Source organism: Chiloscyllium plagiosum, unplaced genomic scaffold, assembly GCF_037043375.1.
Source record: "Chiloscyllium plagiosum isolate Xiang-an unplaced genomic scaffold, Cpla_swu_hap1 HiC_scaffold_32, whole genome shotgun sequence".
Lineage (NCBI taxonomy): Eukaryota > Metazoa > Chordata > Chondrichthyes > Orectolobiformes > Hemiscylliidae > Chiloscyllium > Chiloscyllium plagiosum.
In genome coordinates, this window is record NW_028270170.1 from 31,236,621 (window position 1) to 31,257,840 (window position 21,220).

General features: G+C 41.5%; 1 protein-coding gene across 1 annotated transcript in view; it reads right to left on the reverse strand.

Annotated features, from left to right (window-relative positions):
- The window catches only part of LOC122539962 (tumor necrosis factor receptor superfamily member 16-like), a 182,791-nt gene that overhangs the window by 32,089 nt on the left and 129,482 nt on the right, over nt 1-21,220 (reverse strand). Inside the window, exons 4-5 of the mRNA XM_087977886.1 lie at nt 16,052-16,250; nt 14,326-14,510 (exon numbers count right to left, since the gene is read on the reverse strand). Of these exons, the coding sequence (XP_087834012.1) occupies nt 14,326-14,510; nt 16,052-16,250 (384 nt within the window). The remainder of the gene's footprint in view (nt 1-14,325; nt 14,511-16,051; nt 16,251-21,220) is intronic.

Sequence of the window (21,220 nt, forward strand, 5' to 3'; positions counted from 1 at the left end):
TCAGATCTGTTTTGATCTTATTAAATGGTGGAACAAGCTTAAAATGAACTACTCCTACAGTAAATAAAATATTTGTGGGAAGAAGTTTGTATTGTAGTGATTCCGTGAAGACTTGAGTCAATTCCCCAGAAGCAGACACAGCTATCGGTGCAACCATGTAAGATTCTTTTTTTGATATTCTTGAAGAACTTTGTAGATTATGTAGGAAGAGCCTACAACATTGCCTGTCCCCAGGGAATCAACCTAGTCCATGTAACATTAGAAAGGCCTATAACCTCTTCCATTAGGCAGAAGATAACGGAAGCCTGAACACACACACCAGCTGGTTCAGGAATAGCTTCTTCCCAGCCGTTATTAGACTGATTAATGGACTTTGTAGCCTCAATAAGCAATGTAATCTGTATATCTCTGTCTAAGTCTTTTTGATCTGTCCATCGTTGCTTACTATGATCTGCCTGTACTGCTCATAAACAAAGCTTTTCACTGTACTTCGGTACACTTGACAATAAATAAATCAGATCAAATCGAAACAGCACCAAGCAAACACATTTCTCTCCTACATTGTTCAATCTTGGAATGTGAGATGGTTTTAATCAGGTATTTACTATCATAAGTGCAGTAGAAAAGCTAATGTAGGAATTATTTTATGCTAGACCACACTGTAAAACAAGACAACTTGGAGAAAAATATTGAATAATAAATTCAGGGCTGGCATGAGCATGCACATTATAGTAAAGAAAATAACACATGGAGTAGTTTACTGGACAGGGTAATGAAGGTTTAACCTTTGGAGTCTTTCAATAGGGAGTTGGATACTACAATGGAGCTCTATGGGTCACCATGGAAGGAATAGCAATATAGGCCAAAGGTACCCTTTGTATGTAGGCGGACTATAGACAATAGACAATAGACCATAGGTGCAGGAGTAGGCCATTCAGCCCTTCGAGCCTGCACCGCCATTCAATATAATCATGGCTGATCATTCCTAATCAGTATCCTGTTCCTGCCTTATCTCCATAACCCTTGATTCCACTATCTTTGAGAGCTCTATCCAACTCCTTCTTAAATGAATCCAGAAAGTGGGCCTCCACTGCCCTCTGGGGCAGAGCATTCCACACAGCCACCACTCTCTGGGTGAAGAAGTTTCTCCTGAGCTCTGTCCTAAATGGTCTACCCCGTATTTTTAAGCTATGTCCTCTGGTTCGGCACTCACCCATCAGTGGAAATATTTTTCCTGCTGCCAGAGTGTCCAATCCTTTCATAATCTTATACGTCTCAATCAGATCCCCTCTCAATCTTCGAAACTCAAGGGTATACAAACCCAGTCGCTTCAGTCTTTCAGTGTAAGGTAATCCTGCCATTCCAGGAATTGACCTCGTGAACCTACGCTGCACTCCCTCAATAGCCAGAATGTCTTTTCTCAAATTTGGAGACCAGAACTGCACACAGTACTCGAGATGTGGTCTCACCAGGGCCCTGTACAGCTGCAGAAGCACCTCTTTGCTTCTATACTCAATTCCTCTTGTTATGAAGGCCAGCATGCTATTAGCCTTCTTCACTACCTGCTGTACCTGCATGCTTGCCTTCATTGACTGGTGTACAAGAACACCCAGATCTCTCTGTACTGCCCCTTTACATAAATTGATTCCATTGAGGTAGTAGTCTGCCTTCCTGTTCTTGCTACCAAAGTGGATAACCATACATTTATCCACATTAAACTGCATCTGCCATGCATCTGCCCACTCACCTAACTTGTCCAGGTCACCCTGTAATCTCCTAACATCCTCATCACTTTTCACCCTGCCACCCAGCTTTGTATCATCAGCAAATTTGCTAATGTTATTGCTGATACCATTTTCTATATCATTAACATATATTGTAAAAAGCTGTGGTCCCAGCACGGATCCCTGCGGTACCCCACTGGTCACTGCCTGCCATTCCGAAATGGAGCCGTTTATCACTACCCTTTGTTTCCTATTAGCCAACCAATTTTCAATCCAATCTAGTACTTTGCCCCCAATACCATGCACCCTAATTTTACTCACTAACCTCCTGTGTGGGACTTTATCAAAAGCTTTCTGAAAGTCCAGGTACACTACATCTACTGGATTTCCCTCATCCAACTTCATAGTTACATCCTCAAAAAATTCAAGAAGATTAATCAAGCATGATTTCCCCTTCATAAATCCATGCTGACTCTGTCCTATCCTGTTACTACTATCCAGATGTGCAGTCATTTCATCCTTTATAATAGACTCCAGCATCTTTCCCACCACTGAGGTCAGACTAACTGGTCTATAATTTCCTGCTTTCTCTCGCCCACCTTTCTTAAAAAGTGGTATAACATTAGCCACCCTCCAATCCTCAGGAACTGACCCCGAATCTATTGAACTCTGGAAAATAATCACCAACGCATCCACGATTTCCCAAGCCACCTCCTTCAGTACCCTGGGATGCAGACCATCAGGCCCCGGAGACTTATCAACCTTCAGACCTAACAGTCTCTCCAACACCAAATCCTGGCAAATATAAATTCCCTTAAGTTCAGGTCCTTCAGCCACTGTTACCTCAGGGAGATTGCTTGTGTCTTCCCAAGTGAACACAGATCTGAAGTACCCATTTAATTCCTCTGCCATTTCTTTGTTCCTAGTAATATATTCCCCTGTTTCTGTCTTCAAGGGCCCAATTTTTGTCCTAACCATTTTTTTGCCTTGCACATACCTAAAAAAGCTTTTACTGTCCTCCTTAATATTTTTGGCCAGTTTACCTTCGTACCTCATTTGTCCTCTGTGTATTTCCTTCTTAGTAATCCTCTGTTACTCTTTAAAAGCTTCCCAGTTCTCAGTTTTCCCACTTATCTTAGCTATGTTATACTTTTTCTCTTTTAACTTTATATGTTTCTTTACTTCGCTCGTCAGCCACGGCCGCCCATGCCTCCTCCTAGGATCTTTCTTCCTTTTAGGAATGAACTGATCCTGCAACTTCTGCATTATACACAGAAATATCCGCCATTGTTCCTCCACGGTCATCCCTGCTAAGGTATTGCACCATTGAACTTTGGCCAGCTCCACCCTCATAGCTCCATAATTCCCTTCATTTACCAGAAGTACTGTCACTTCCGACTGTACCCTCTCCCTCTCAAATTGCAGATTGAAGCTTATTGTATTATGGTCACTACTTCCCAATGGCTCCTTCACTTCGAGGTCTCTGACCAATTCTGGTTCGTTACACAATACCAGATCCAGAATTGCCTTCTCCCTGGTTGGCTCCAGCACCAGCTGCTCTAAGAATCCATCTCTGAGGCACTCCACAAAGTCTCTTTCTTGAGGCCCAATACCATCCTGATTTTCCCAGTCTACCTGCATGTTAAAATCTCCCATAACAACTGTAGTGACATCTTTGCGACAGGCCAATTTCAGCTCCTGATTTAACTTATATCCAACATCCAGACTACTGTTTGGGGGCCTGTAGATGACTCCCAAGAGGGTCTTTTTACCCTTAGTATTTCGAAGCTCTATCCACACTGACTCTACATCTCCTGACTCTAGGTCCCCCCACGCAAGGGACTGAATATCGTCCCTTACCAACAAGGCCACCCCACCCCCTCTGCCCGTCAGTCTGTCCTTACGATAGCACGTGTATCCTTGAATATTCATTTCCCACGCCCTGTCCACTTGAAGCCACGTCTCAGTTATCCCCACAATATCCTATCTGCCAATTTCCAAAAGAGCCTCAAGCTCATCCATCTTATGTCTAATGCTTCATGCATTCATGTATGGTATTTTTAATTTGTTACTGCTCTCACCCTTCCCATCAACCCGTATTTCACTCAACCTTACAGCATGATGCCTTTCCGAGTTTTCTGCCTCATTAATACAGTTGTCTTTCTTGACTTCTCTTGTTCTAACTTTCCCTTCAATTTCCTTTTTAAACATCCAGCTTGTCCCCTCCCCCCGCTACTTAGTTTAAATGTAGTGTTGCTGTAGAAAACCTGCCTGCCAGAATGCTGGTCCCTAACCTATTAAGGTGCAAGCCGTCTCTCTTGTAGAATTTATGTTTACCAAAAAATATACCCCAGTGATCCAAGAACTTAAATCCTTGCTTCCTGCACCAGTTCCCCAACCACACATTCAAGTCCATTATCTCCCTGTTTCTGGCCACACTAGCCCGAGGAACTGGAAGCAAATCGGAGATAACCACCTTGGACGTCCTGCTTTTCAGCCTTCTTCCTAGTTCTCCGAAGTCTCGCTGTAGTATGTTCCTCCTCTTCTTCCCGACATCATTTGTGCCGACATGTACCACCGCCTTTGGCTCTTCACCCTCATCCTTGAGGATTTCCTGCACTCTGTCCACGATGTCTTTCACTCTAGCACCAGGAAGGCAACACACCATCCTTAAATCCCGTCTGCTGCCACAAAAACCCCGGTCAGTTCCTCTCACGACGGAGTCCCCTATTACCACAGCTCTGTGCGATGTCCGACTCTTCCGCTCTGCCTCTGCGGCAACTTTTGATTGACAAACTTGGCCGCCTTGCGAACTGGCAGTGTCATCAGTCTCTGTTTCCAAAAGCTTCAACTTGTTCCTGACAGGTACTTCTCCCGGGGTCTCTTGCACCTGTCTCCTGTCCGCCTTCCTCATCGTCTGCTCTCTTCTGCTCTCCTCTGGCATGATTGGTGTAATAACATCGCTGAAGGTCTTGTCCAGAAAGATCTCGTTCTCTCGGATGAGCCTAAGGTCTTCGAGTTCTTTCGTCAGCGCTGCAATATGCTCGGTCAATTGCTGAATGTGCACACATTTTCCACACATATACGAGCCAGACACACCAGAGTCGTTGACCTCCCACATCAAGCACGTAGCGCACTGAACCAGCTGGGCAGTCATGTCTTCACCCTCTTCAACTGTGGTATAATCACTTCACTCAACCTTCTTGTCAAAGATTCCTGTGCTGACGCCTCACTCTTCGATCTAAACTTCCTTAGACCCTCTTTTTGTGGCACGTCTGTGGACTCTTAATTAAGGTTAGAGGAGGAGGGAGGGAGGGAGGGAGACCCTACTTTGTAGGACCTGGGGTTTAGAACACACCCACTCTAATAGTAATCACTTACCTTCCCGACCGGCTTTGCGCTCCGTCTGAACTTCCGCCCAGCTCCCGCCGCTCACTGCTGCGAAAAGCAAGTCTGTATTGGGTTGTTCTGCTATAACGCTCGTTTCGTTAACACAAATTCACTGTAACGCAATTGATGAATTGGGATGTAGTTTCTAAAGTGTGAACCTATAAATCATGCGTTGGCTGTAACGTGATTACATCACCAACACTTTAAACACTGCTTGAAAGCACAATTTTTCTATAACACGGGGTTACACAAGAATGCATCCATCACAGTATAGAAGAACTACCTGTATTTATTTTAGTGACTATGCACAACTTAGAATCATAGAATTCCTACAATGCAGAAGGAGGCTATTCAGCCTACGAAGTCTACAACAATCCTCTGAACAGTATCCCAGCCAGACTCAGTCCCAGAACCCTGTCCTCTGCCTGTAACCCTGCACTTCCCATGACTAATCCACCTAACCTTCACATCCCTGGACACCATGTGCAATTTAGCATGGCCAATCCACCTAACCTGCACATCTATGGGAACACCCGGAGGAAACCTACGCTGACACGGGGAGAATGTACACAGTCTACACAGACACTCACCCAAGACTGGAATTAAACCCAGGTCCCTGTGAGGCAGCAGTGTGAACTACTGTGCCATCATATCACCCCCCTTTTCAAACCAGGTAATAAAGTTGTTTATAGCCACCTGTGTAATGTAGTTTAAAAGCTTCTTTTTCAAGATGTACAAGAAAAATTACGTTTCTTTTTGAATTGCATGTTATTAACCTAGGGGATTCTTTGTATTACTTTGTATAAGGACCAGCATATGTTTCTGAACAATTATGTTGCTTGAACATGAACTGCATTAACTTCATCCTTGTCTTTTTAAAGTTGTTACATTTTTCTCAGTCAAAAATTTACTCAAAGTGTCAAAGGCAGTATGGTATTTCAAGAAATGAGAAAATGAAGAAATAGCTTTTATTGGTTTGTGTACAGTCTGTGATTAGCAAGATGTAATAGTCCAGACCATGAAACGTATTAATGTCATGTTTTGTACTCTTCATTTGTTCTATCTGAATTCAGATGTATATGTTCATGAAAACTGCTGTTATCTCATTGGAGCCAAAACATTGGATTGGGACAGTAAAGTCTGTTGGAATCTCCAGTTTTAAATGAATTCAGATTAATTCATGTGGGTCCAAAGGAGAAAAATCAATTGTTTTGGCTTTCCTGAATTCAATCGTAGGAAAAGAAGCCTGAAAGGTAAAGAGCACAACAGTTATGGGGTGCCGAGGAAATACTAGCTTTAGTTCTAAAAATTGGACAATTGTATAGTGCGCCAAGGTTTTTTCTGAAACAGAACTTAGAGCATTACAACACAGTATTAACAACCATTGCACCTTCCTATCCCCACTATATCTCAAATTATTTGTAATTCTAAGCTTCACTTGTTTTCATATTCAATGCATCCTGGCATATTATTGCTTTCCAGGACCTCTTACTGCTTGTTGCTTTAAATGGAATGATGCCTAGCCCCAGTACACATCCCTGCATCTCATCATAAATGTAATGACTGCCGTTCCAGTTGAAAAACTGCAGTGTTCTATCCATAATTGGGAACATCACTATTAAAATGTTAGTGTGCTGTTAATAATGTAGCTGATAGATTTGCTTTGGTGATTTCCACCAAACCTTCATTCCTAGACTAACACCATAAATCTGGAAAAAAGACAGTCCCACAAAACTTTATCACATCTCATGAAATATGTCTTCATATTTTGCTTGGCTACATTATAGTCACTGCATTTCTAATTCAGTGTGTGAAATGCAATAAACAAGTTGCTGCTGAACAGTCTAATAATGGCGACCAGTAATGGGATGCCAATTGGACTTGAAGTTCCTTCATTGTTTCTGGATTAAAATTCTGAAACACCCCGGTTAACAGCATTTTGGATCACAGTGATCAAAGGAAAAAAAAATCAACACTACCTTTTCAAGAGAAACTAAGAATGAAAAGAAAATATTGGTCTTAGTGCACAAAGTGCATTTTTTAATGCACTAGCTTCAATGAACACTCAATAAAGCTCCACAGACAGTAACACGATGAATGATGAATGTAATTACTTTTGGTGGAGATAAGTGAATATTTCAAAAAAGCTTTTGTGAAGTTGGACTCTTACAACAGGCAGAATGTGGTCGCACATTCATGATTCATCTGAGAGATGGTGCCTCTGACAATTTAAGGCTATCCTTCTCTCTCTACTGGAATGTGAATTGAGAATGCATATTGCAGCAAGAATGTCGCCAAATAAGTTCAATTTAGATAGATGCGAGGTGCTGCATTTTGGGAAAGCAAATCTTAGCAGGACTTATTTACTTAATGGTAAGGTCCTAGGAAGTGTTGCTGAACAAAGAGACCTTGGAGTGCAAGTTCATTGCTCCTTGAAAGTGGAGTTGCAGGTAGACAGGATAGTGAAGGATTCTGGATTAGTGGTGCTGGAAGAGCACAGCAATTCAGGCAGCATCCGAGGACAGGCAAAATCGACGTTTCGGGCAAAAGCCCTGGGCTTTTGCCCGAAACGTCGATTTTGCCTGTCCTCGGATGCTGCCTGAATTGCTGTGCTCTTCCAGCACCACTAATCCAGAATCTGGTTTCCAGCATCTGCAGTCATTGTTTTTACCAGGATAGTGAAGGAGGTGTTCAGTTTGCTTTCCATTATTGAGCAACAATGGAATAATATAATTGTCCAATTTGTAGAACTAAGGTTAGTATTTCCTAGGCACTCCATAATTGGTGTGCTCTTTATCTTTCAGGCTTCTTTTCCTACGATTGAATTGACTTTTCTCCTTTGGACCCACATGAATTAATCTAAATTCATTTAAAACTGGAGATTCCAACAGACTTTACTGTCCCAATCCAATGTTTTGGCTCCAATGAGGTAACAGCAGTTTTCATGAACATATATATCTGAATTCAAACAGAACAAATTAAGAGTACAAAACATGATACTAATACGTTTCACGGTCTGGACTATCATGTCTTGCTAATCACAGACTGTACACAAACCAATAAAAGCTATTTCTTCATTTTCTCATTTCTTGAAATACCATACTGCCTTTGACACTTTGAGTAAATTTCTGACTGAGAGAAAAGTTACAACTTTAAAAAGACAAGGATGAAGTTAATGCAGTTCACATTCAAGCAACATAATTGTTCAGCGTATTGAGCACAGGAGTTGGGAGGTCATGCTGCGCTGTACAGGATATTAGTTAGGCCGCTGTTGGAATGCTGCGTGCAATTCTGGTCTCCTTCCTATCGGAGGATGTTGCGAAACTTGAAAGGGCTCAGAAAAGATTTACAAGGATATTGCCAGGGTTGGAGGATTTGAGCTATAGGGAGAGGTTGAATAGGCTAGGGCTGTTTTCCCTGGAGCGTCAGAGGCTGAGGGGTGACCTTACAGAGGTTTACAAAATCATGAGGGGCATAGATAGGATAAATAGACAAAGTCTTTTCCCTGGGGTGGGGGAGTCCAGAACTAGAGAGCATAGGTTTAGGGTGAGAGGGGCAAGATATAAAAGAGACCTATGGGCAACTTTTTCACGTAGAGGGTATGGAATGAGCTGCCAGTGGAAGTGGTGGAGGCTGGTACAATTGCAATATTTAAAAGGCACCTGGATGGGTATATGAATAGGAAGGGTTTGAAGGGATATGGGCCAGGTGCTGGCAGGTGGGACTAGATTGGGTTGGGATATCTGGTCGGCATGGACGAGTTGGACCGAAGGGTCTGTTTCTCTGCTGTACATCTCTATGACTCTATGACTCTAAGTCAAACTGAGGCTGAACAATATCCAATCAAGAGGAATTGATGAACTGTAAATACTTGTGAATTAGGAGCTAAAAATAAACTTAGCGTCCACACTTTTCCAGCCCACTACATGTGTATGAGTGTTGGACTTTTGATTGGACATGTCCGTGAGCTAGGAGATTGGTTTAGATGGCTATAATACTTACAGCTTCAGACCTTATTTGCTTTCTATCGGTTGGGACGGGACCTGCCTTCGCAGCTGTAGGCAGATGCAGATTCTGTTATATCAAACTAGTGCTAACAGTGGTCCCCATGAATTTCAGAGCATGGATTTTAAAAATATTCTTGCCAAGAATTAGTCCGTGGGGCAGAAGTTAAATTCTGTGTAATTTTGTCAGTAATCTATGGGCGGCACGGTGGCACAGTGGTTAGCACTGCTGCCTCACAGCGCCAGAGACCCGGGTTCAATTCCCGCCTCAGGCGACTGACTGTGTGGAGTTTGCACGTTCTCCCCGTGTCTGCGTGGGTTTCCTCCGGGTGCTCCGGTTTCCTCCCACAGTCACAAAGATGTGCAGGGCCAGGTGAATTGGCCATGCTAAATTGCCCGTAGTGTTAGGTAAGGGGTAAATGTAGGGGTATGGGTGGGTTTCGCTTCGGCGGGTCGGTGTGGATTTGTTGGGCCGAAGGGCCTGTTTCCACACTGTAATGTAATCTAATCTAATCTAATCTAACTTCAATACTTTAAATCATCATCTGGAAGTTGGTAAGTAGGAGATGGCATGTCTGTTAAGAAGAGATTAAGGTTAATCTCTGCTGTTCTACCATCAACCTTTTCAGGAATCTTAACTGAATAAATTCTCATGACCAAAGCCAATGATGTGCAGCATCCACCCCAAACTATCAGCAAAAATCCTGGAAAATAGTGCAATTCCATGTAACAAAAACACAATTTGACTTATTAGCTGAACTATTATTTTCCTGAAAAGCAGGCAATAAAGGTCAGCTATTTCTGGCCTGTAATGTTTATATTAAAATCCTGTTGGCTTTAATGAATCTAACTGACCCAAACAGCATCTTTCTCCTTACTGCCCACTTCATGCCCCTTTGTTCTTTGTGGTATCCGCTTCCCTTGACTTCTCTGCCCCCTTTCATTCGCTTTCTCAACTCACTGCCTCCCATTCACTGACCACCACCCTACTCCCTCGCTGCTTCCTTCTCACCAAGCACTTCTTTAATCCTCATTCGTAGCAAGGACTTGGGAGAGACACAGGAGGCAGTGAGCAGAAGCAAGAGAGTGGGGTTCAGTAAGGCAAGTGGCAGCCAACGAGAGGGTAAGGAGAGACAGCAAGTGGGAGGGAGTGAGGTGGCCAAGATGGGAAGAGAGCTGAGGGTGAAGCAAAAGGTTTGGAAAATGCAACAAGTGAAACAATGGGGTCTTTAAAAAACAGGATGAGCCCGTGCAGTTACAATACAATTGGTGAACATGAAAGTGGGGGCAATATCGACAGCTAAGTTATGTTACAATCCTTACAAAAATGAAACTGTGCTATTGGAAAATCCTTTAAACTATACCTGTATCAGTTAGCTGAATGGCTGGTTTGCAAGGTAGAGTGATGCCGAAAGCATGGGTTCAATTCCTGACTTGGCTGATGATACCATGATTGGCCCTCCTTCTCAACCCGTCCCCTCATCTTGGCTGTGGTGGCTGTCAGCTTAAACTGCCACCAGTTGTTTTCCCCTAATAGGAAAGCAACCAGTGGTCTGGTAGGACTGTGGGAACTTTACCTTTTTACCTATTTAAATAGGATTTTCCACCCCATGTGAAGTATTTTGATCTTATTTCCAACCCTACTCATGCATTCAAAAAAGTAGTTGCTCTTAATCGAGTGCAGTGAACAAAATGACCCAGCAATTAGGTCAGTTAGATTATTGTATTTTTGTGGAAAAATTGTATCTTGTTTAAATGGGGACTTAATTGGGTAGCATTAAAAGGACATGACAACTATAGAGAGACAAGAGTGTGATACTAGAAAAGCGCAGCAGGTCCGGCAGCATCCGAGGAGCAGGAGAATCGATGTTTCGAGCAAGAGCCCTTCATCAAGGTGAATTCCTGATGAAGATCTCATGCCTGAAACGTCGCTTCTCCTGCTCCTCAGATGCTGCCTGACCTGCTGTGCTTTTCCAGCACCACACTCTAGATTCTGATCTCCAGCATCTGCAGTCCTCATTTTCTTTTAACTACAAAGAGCCTCCAAGTGTTATTAAATGCAGTAGCTGAAGGCATACATTTTATTTCTAATTAAACTTTTCTTGCCATTGACATCCTAGAATCAATTTGCAGCCAATCAGCAAAATTGCTGATTATTTTCTTTGTAAATCCTCCTGTCATTTTCAAAAACTCTAAAGAGATCAAGCAATAGAATTCACTGAAGACGGTGAATTTCTGGAATCAACCAATTGTGAACATGAATAGTTGCACAGCTCTTTAATCAGAACACAACTGGTGGTAAAGCCAGCATTGGTTACTAACAACAGGAAAAGCTAACCACAGGCCCACTTAATCTGAGCTGTAGGATTTATAACTCAATAGGAACATCTGTCTTTTATTAACAACTCAAAATCAGATGAGGTATAATCTTGAATTGATTGACCAGAAGGGACTAGTTTACAGCAAAAACCTTGACAGCTACCACAGGGGGATTCATTTTAGGAATGCATTTTCAATTCAAAATTGTAATGTGACCATTGTGTTCTGGTATTACAGTGTCTGATTATGCTGATTCTGTTTATGAACAGAAGGTTTATCAATTATAATGAACTCTGAGGGCTCTTGTGGCACAGTGGCATTGTCCTAGACTCTTGACCAGAAGGTCTGGGTTCAAGTCCCACATGCATAAGCTGATTTTAAAAAATCTATAAAGAACCATGTGGCTGTTCAGATACGAAGATCATTACAAACTCAATCTAAATAGATAAAAGAATGCGTACGTGGGATTTTGCTAGACTAATTTCAATTGTTTAATTAATTGCCACTGGACTGAACTCCTGACCCAGATATTTAAATAAAGAATGCTGATCAACATGTAAGACCCCCTATTTAATCATATGCTCAACAAACTGTATTTCGACAAACCATTACCTAGTTTCCACCCAAAGTAGTAGAACTTTAAAAAAATACTTTTTTAATCAACTGTGAGCAGACATAACAGTAAAGCTTCACCACATATCTCTTCATTAACTACCTTCCTTAGCGACACCATTGGTAATAAGGGCAACACCTCCCAGCAGCTCAGGAGCAATCATGTTCCAAATTGCCTTCAGGAATTAATTTCCTCATCCCACCTGCCCAACAGAGAACTAGCTGCAAATTGTGTCAGATATTATAAAATGTGAAATCAATTCAATCTTTGTCAGTTGGAATAGAATAGTGATGTAACCTCAATGACAGGAACTCCCCTTGTGTGCAACCCTTGCCAGGGGTAGAGACTTTACCTTGCAGTCTTCATGCTTATTTTCCAAGTTGTCCACCCCATTCTTCGCCAGAAATGTAATCAACTTTTATTTTGTGAGCACTAACATCTCTACAGGAGGACCTGTGCCCCGTCATATAAATGTATTTGCAAAAAGTCAGATCAGATGGGGTGGAGGCAATAGATATAACAGGTTATCTTTAATATTCACTCCACCATGCTTACAGATTACTTTGATCAACCAGATATATTCTGATGAACTGAATTGAGTTTGACATTTCTGAGCACTCCAGTGGCATGATTTTGGTTAATAATAAACCAATGATTTTCAGTAAAATTTGGTTCATAATCTCTGCTGAATGTTAGATCACAATTCAGAAGTCAGTAAGGTCATTTTAGATGGCGACTTTTGTTTGATATCTTTTCTGTGAAATGCCTTGAGGGGTTTTGCTGCAATAAAGGCACTATACTAATACACTTTATCATTATGGTCTTAATTTCAGACCAAGAAAATCCATTGGGCATGTATTCCTGAGATTTTTTAAAAGGTGTGAGGGCGGATGTGTTCAATGGCAACTCACAGCCACCCCTAACACTGAGAAAACATATCCCTTCACTGCCAATGAGCTTATTAAGAGAGAAGCTGAGAAATTCGCCAATGCTTTGCTTCTCATGACCTTGACGCTGGTGTCACAGGCCTCCTGAAGCTTCTGGTTCCAAAGAATCACCAGCCAAGCCCTATTACTTGGAAGGTCCAGCAAAGAGAAAACATCTGGAGCTTTTTGTACAGGGTCAGTGTATGGAGGGCTTGGCATAAGGGGTCTCCTTCAGAGGTATCTTACCCTTGTCCTCAATCCATGTCATAGTTTGCCTCCAGATTGGGGTAACTGGAGGATCTCTCCACCCTACCCAGCAGGCAAGTTGCCCTGATTTCCCAGTCAGAATACTGACCACCTTTCTCACCGAACCAGGAGGGCAGATACTCAGGGAGGGGACATGTTGAGTCCCTTAAATGACCATTAATTAACTATTTAAGGTCATTCATTGTTCTTCAAAATCTCAAATACTTTATGTTTCTTAATTTTATTGTTTTCACCAAATCTACCATACTATTGTACATCCAGTATTGAGGTGTCTATAAATATCTATATGTTGCCAATCTAGATTCATCCATCTGTGCCAGTTTAACAATGTTATACAGAATGGAAACAGACCATTTGGTCCAACTTGTCTATGCTGACCAGATATGCCAAACCGATCTAGTCCCATTTACCAGCATTTGGTCCATATACCCATCCAGATGCCTTATAAATGTCATGATTGTACCAGTGTCCACCACTTCCTCTGGCAGCTCATTCTCTACACTGCTCAATCAACAGCAAATCTGAACTGAAAATGCTATCAGTTACTTGCAAACATTCCTGAAGCATGGTTGGCTTGAGCTAGTTTTAGTTACACTGCAATGCTGATGTACAATGTTGACAATTAACATTTTAAAATCCTGAAAGAGACAATTTATAATAAGCTCCAGTAGATACAATCTTTGAAACATGGACATGCATTAATTTTCTGACTGTTCCTCACTATTAACGAAAGGAGAGGCAAAGTTCAGAATAGTGTATCCTGTATAGCATATCTACATTATTATTTTATCCTCATTGGCAACAAGCTCAACTATTTAAATATGTACAAACTTATAGGCGCATGATTTGAATTAATTAGAATCTCTCTATCGATTCCTCCTTTTTCTTGAACAGAAAGAGGTCAGGGGACCAAACAAGACTTTCAAAGACCCAGTAGAGGTATGAATGATCTGTTTCTGTACTGTAAGCTACCACTTTCTATGGAGTGTGAGTAAAATAGGGATTTAGAAATCATGTTTTCACTTTGTGATGATAGCCGCGTCATGCGAATAATTAATCACGACGAAACATCTGTGACCTACCTTGGCTCTGTTGCTGCTGTTGCTGCTGCTGTTGCTGCTGCTGTAGTTTCTGCTGTTGCTCCTGTAGACTCTGACTGTCAACTGAGATTCCACTGTCATTGTGCAGTTTCTCACCCTCTGGAGATGGCGTCTGGTTTACTGTCCTGTTATTGGCTCCCTGCTTGTTTTGCTTACAGCTGTTCCATCTAAGGAAAACAAGCCAAGCAACACAATGAGCTGAGGAACTTTAACATCAACTTCATTGCATAAAAAGGGAAAGAGAGAGAAGGAATAGTTTACAGAGAAGGAAGTGCTCAAGCGACTGGACTCATCCATGTTAGGTAATATAATATGAACCAAACCGTAAGAAGCTTGGAAACTGTGCTACCAATTCATTTCTCATGAAAGTACAAAAAGCAACCAAGATGACTAAGCTTTGAAGACAGTTTATATTTGTGGGGATTGCAGTATAAAGGGAGGAAGTCAGCAAGTGCAGAAGAATAGCCTTCAGCTATCGCCTCCTTCCCAAATTTGCATTGCTAAATTAGGAACTGAGTGTCTTTGAAGAAAGCAGTGGGTAGGCTGTCCATAACCATCCAAAGTCTTCAGTTCTTGCTGTACACTTTTCTCCTTATCACTGATAGCATCACTGTCACAGGGAACTGCCTGAGTCTGAGGTCAGCTCAGCATCATATCTGATCCTGAGATAAAGAGTGAATTTTCAGAAAGTCAGAGACTTTGGGGAGCTTTAAAAATGGTGGGTAGGGCCCAGATTGAGATGTCTTGCCCTATTTCTGACAGATCCTATTCTTACAGGTTGGGAAAAGATTTTTTAAAATTGAATCAAGGACTGTGGACTTTGCTAATTGGGTCATAAGGCCCATTCCTAATTGCCATTGAGAACATGGTGGCCATTACTGACCACAATTGGTGCCCATGTCCTTAGCTGCTGAAGCACTAACCTCGAGAACTCACTCCTTAAATATCTCCAACTCTCAAAATCTCTTGTCCTTCTTAAGACTTATATCTTGAATGAAACATTTGGCTATTTGCCCTAATATCTCCTGATATGGGCCAACATAACTTACTTTTTGATAAAGCTCCTGTGAGCAACTCAGGAAAATATTTTAAAGGTATTTTATGAAATGTAAGCCATTTATATTATTCTGAGTCAGAATGAATAATTTTGGCCCCTGCTGATGCTACCAAGGATACATTTCAGGACCCAGAAAGAGGTCTGTGTGAAAATTCAGGAATTAGCGAAGGAGGAGGGCTGGTACGTGAACGTGAGTCTGACAAAAAAATTCAAAGCAAGTGTGTACAACCCCCAACAGTCTTTCCATGATCCTCCATCTTTATAAATACAAGCATCAGATGATCAACAGAGGTGTCCAAAATAGAATGATGGCCATAGAAAAGGCACCAGAAAGACAGTGGGATATAGCTGCAATGAATAAAGCATCATGCTACCATCAAAAGACAAACAGTCAAATTACGAGAAAAGAAAATAATACTACTTAACAGAAAGTAAAGGAAATGAATAAACTGCATGACTTCTGACATGCTAATCCATAATTAAATCAACATTAAGTGAATTACAATTTCAAATGCACAGTTTTAGATCGCACTGTGCTACATAACCCAGCTTTGGCACGTAATCCCCATTCATTGCAAATTAGTGACCCACACAACATTACTTGTTAATCATATGCGTGTCATTAAAAATGGAGTTACTGTAAGCACTAACCGTTTGAAAGCCACATAGGCCACTAGTCCCACTACCACTGCGGCCAGGATAGAACAGTAAACAGGAATGATGTTGTCAGTGTTTCCCTGCCCAATAAACTGTGGAGAACTTGGCACCGCCGGGGTGGTCATTATCTCTGTTGTTGTGATGGTTTTCGGAGATACATCTGTCTTCGCAGAAATGATTCTTGGATTGTAAGCTGTTTAACAGAGAGAAAAAACTTTACTTTTTTTTGTACTTTTTTGTGGTACAGTTAGTTAAATTTATTCTCAAAAAGATTTTGTTTTTTTAATTCCTGTATGTATAGAGTAGCATAAATGTTATATCTTATAATTGACAAATTCAAGCTCTGATCATCATAGTCTCATGATTCTGTCTACATCCAGATAAATGTCACTATTGGCTGCAATCTTTTCCAGTCAATTTAATTCCAATCATATACCATTCAAATCCCTTAAATAAAATTGGTGAGATGATTCCAGCACTAAATTAAAGAAATTAGGAATACATTTAAATGTTCATAGCTCTTTATTACGAGAAGATTGTAGCAAGGATGACTTCAGAAAGGGAATTGACAATAATATAAAACAATGACTGGCAGATCAAGTCAATTATTGAATCTCACATCCAAATCATGTTAAATTAAGCTTTAGTGGTTTTCATGACTAGACGATCTTGTCATAATGTCTGTGATGAACAGCCAACCTTCAGAATACAGTTTAAAGAGACAGTGGGCATCATAATAATAAACTTACAACTTTAGCTGGCTATGATTTTATTATAAAATGTGACTCAGATTACGTAATGCAATAGAAAGAGGGAAGGAAAATACAACTGAAGGAATTTAGAGAAAAAACTAATATGGGTATAAACATAAAAGAAAATTAAAGCTGGATGCATTTATTTTGTGCTTTGCTAATATTTTTTCAAATAAGCTGAAAGATGACCGAATGGACCCCCCATTGTCCTCACTTACAGGATCTGTATCCCTCTATTCCCTTCCCATTCATGTATTCATCCAGGTTCCTCTTGAATGCTGCTATTGCGTCTGCTTCCACCACCTCCTCTGGCAGCACTTTCCAGGCACTCCACCCCCTTTGTGTGGAAAATTTGTCTCGCACATCTCTTTTAAACTTCACCCCCCCCCCCCCCCCCCCACACCCTCCCCACTCCCCCATACAATCTAAGTAATTGGCCCCTCCACCATGGAAAAAAGCCAGGTTCAAGAACTCAATGGCCAACCAAAATGAGCATGCAACTATTGTCACAGACTTCATCAGTAAATGTGTCGAAGCCAAAGAAGTTAATTTAAGTGTTCCTCAACCATAAACCATGGATGAACAGAGAAATCCACTCCCTACTGACTATTACCCAGTGGCTCTGACATCCAGCATTATGAAATGCTTTAAGAGGTTAGTAACTGCTTTGATCCACTACAATTCGCCTGCCGTCACAACAAGTCCATGGCAGATGCCTTCTCCTTGGCCCTACACTCATCCCTGGAACATCTGGATAACATGGACATCTATAAAAGACTCCTATTTATTGACTACAGCGACGCCTTCAAAACCATAATACCAGCAAAACTCATCTCCAAACACCAAGGCCTAGGACTCTGCTCCCCCCTCTGTAACTGGATCTTCGACTTCCTGACCGACAGATTGCAATCAGTAAGGATAGGCACAATAATCCTCAATATCAGTTCCCTACAAGACTGTGTACTCAACCCCTTACTATACTTCTTATGTATGGACAACTGTGTGGCCATCTTCACTTCTAACTCCATTTACAAATTTGCTGATGACACCACTATAGTGGGGTTGGATCACAAACAATGATGAGACAGAGTACAGGAAGGAAATAAACAGTTCAGTGGTATGGCATAAAGACAGCAATCTCCTCCTCAATGTCAGAAAAACAAAGGAACCGGTCATCGACTTCAGGAAGTGGAGTAGAGGAAGTGCCCCTGTCTATATCAATGGGGCTGAGGTGGAGGTGGTCACGAGCTTCAAGTTCCTAGGAATAATATCACCAACAATCTGTCCTGGTCCATCCACATCGACGCTACAATCAAGAAAGCACACCAATGCCTCTATTTCCTCAGAAGGCTAAGGAAATTCAGCATATCCACAATGACCCCTTACCAATTTGTATAGATGCGCCATAGAAAGCAGCCTATCTGGATACATCACAGCTTGATACAGCAACTGCTCTGACCAAGACCGCAAGACATTCCAGAGAGTTGTGAACACAGCCCAGTTCATCATGTAAACCAGCTTTCCTTCCACTGACTACGTCAACACTTGAAGTTGCCTCAGGAAAAACAGCCAATACAAACAAAGACCCTTCCTTCCCCAATTATACTGTCTTCCCCCCTCTTCCATGAGGTAGAAGATACACGAGTTTGAAAACACATACCAACAGATTCAAGAACAGCCTCTTTCCAGTTGTTATCAGACCTCTCATATATTAGAGTTGATCTTTCTCTATAGTTTCTCTGTACTGTAACACTATATTCTGCATTCTGTTCTGTTACCCTCATTTACTGATGTAAGCTACAAATAATCTGGATAGCACGCATAACATTTTTCACTGTATCTCGGTACATGTGACAATAATAAATAAAATCAAATTAAATGCAGAAAGGTTGTTTGCCTCTGAAGGAGAGTCTAGGACTAGAGGGCATCATCTCAGAGTAAGGGTCACCCATTTTAAGACAGAGATGAGGAAGACTTTCTTCCCCCAAAGGCAAGTGAGTCTGTGGAATTCTTTACTGCAGACGGCTGTTGAGGTTGGTCGTTAAGTATGTTCAGGGTTGAGAGAGACAGATTTTTAATCAGTAAGGGAAACAAGTTATGAGACAAAGGCAGGAAAGTGGAGTTGAGCATTGTCAAAATAGCCACAATCTCATTGAATGGCACAGCAGACTCAATAGGCTGCTGAACGGCCCTCTTATGTTCCTGTGTCTATGTCTTTGTTCTAAGTGAAGGATAAGCTTTGGCAGGTTGAAATGCCAATTTTATCCATTAATTTTTCTTTGTCCTCTAAATGGGAACTGTGATTTAAATCAGTCTTGATTCCTGGTGTTGTGGTTGTGGTTATGCTTAGTTCTGGTGTTTAAGAAAGCCTTTTTATCAACCACAATAAAGTGCTTCCTGTCAGTACTTAATAATGATTCACTACTTGTTAGTCTCACAGTTCATCTCACGATATAATAAGACTGACTTGAAAAGGCACCTGAACAGATTCCTTCCTACATTTAGTTCTGTGAGAAAAACAGTTTTATGGAATATATATAGTCTTCATTAAAATGAGGAATCATAGAATCCTGAAATCCCTATTGTAGGAACAGGCCTTTCAGCCTAACAAGTCCCCACTGACCCTCTGAAGAGTAACCCATCCACCTACATTTACCCCTGACTAATGCACCTAACGTACACGTCTCTGAATAGTATGGGCAATTTAGCATGGCCAATTCATCTAACCTGCACGTCTTTGGATAGTGGGAGGAAAGAGGAGCACCCAGAGGGGACCGACATAGACAGGGGAGAATATGCAAACTCCACATACACAGTCGCCTGAGGCTGGGATCGAACACGTGTCCCTGGTGCTGTGAGTCAGCAGTACTACCCACTGAGCCACCATGCCATCCAGTAAGAGCTAACTTAAAACTTGCTTCCAGGGAGAAGTATCACTTTGAACACAGAACATGAAAGATCAACAATTACAAAAATAATAACTTTAATAATCAGCCAAATGTGAGGACACTTTGTTTCTCAGACAGAACACATTGCTATTATTCTCGCATTCATCAAAGCAAAAGTTTAATCAGACCGGAGCATAACTTCAGGTGTGTTAACCTGAATAGGAACAACTTATTTTCCAGCTGTTGGCTTCTCCAGGTTTGCTTCAGGTTCACGGAATCATAAAATCCCTACAGTGCAGAAAGAGGCCATTCAGCCCATTGAGTCTGCACTGACCCTCCGAAGACCATCCCACCAAAACCAGCTCCCTACCCTAAACTTGTACTCCTGCATTTACCATGGTTGCTTCACTTAGCCTACACAATAAATAGTTAATTGATAATCATTAGTTTGTACCAGCACATTTTTAGTTCTCATCTGTCAAAGCTATCAAGATATGGTCATATTATTTACAGGTCACTAATGCAGCTGGTGGTACTTTGATTCAATTAATAAAATCTGGAATTGAAAGTTAGCCTCAGTGCTGGTGACCATGATATTGTCATCAATTGTTGTAAAAACATGTCTGGTTAACTAATGTCCTATAGAGAAGGAAATCAGTCATCCTTCTCTGGTCTGGATTACATGTGAGTCCAAATCTACAAAATTGTGGTGATACTTAATTTCCCTCTAAAATGGCTTATCTATTCAAGGGCTATAGATGGCTGAGCAATAAATGCTAGTCTTGCTAGTGACATGCAATTTGCACGATAAAATAAAGAGACAAAAACTCTCCTGCAAAACTGATCAAGGCTCCCATGTCAAAACCATCTCCATTGTTTCTTCACCTTCTGCAAAATCATTCTCTGTTGTGAATATCATTCGTAAAAAGGAACCTTTTAATGAAACTACCAAGTCACCTGCTTTCACTTATGCTGGACACAGGCCTTCTACAATCCCCCTTCCAACAGGGAAAATAATAACTGGTCTTTATTTGCAGTTGAAGTGCCTGTACAAACTGGAGCTTCGTGTCCAGAGAAACTGTCCGTCTTTTGCATGGCAAGAACACAAATTGTTTAAGATGCAAAATTGCCGCAGCAGTAACACCAAATTTCCTCCGTCCAACCTTCACAATTCATGTTTCCAATTTTGTGCACAAATAGTGCTAGGATGTCTCAATCAACACTTAGATGAAACTCACTAAAGAAAACAGATAATGATCAGTGTCACAACAGCAGTGAACTCACTTTGAAGTAAGTCTAGTACCAAAAGAATGATTAGATTAGATTCCCTACAGCATGGAAGCAGGCCCTTCAGCCCAACAAGTCCACAATGACCCTCCGAATAACCCACCCAGACCGATTCCCTTACCCTATATTTACCCCTGACTAATGCACCTAACACTATGGGCAATTTAACATGGCCAATTCATCTGACCTGCACATCTTTGGATTGCAGGAGGAAACCGGAGCACCCGGAGGAAATC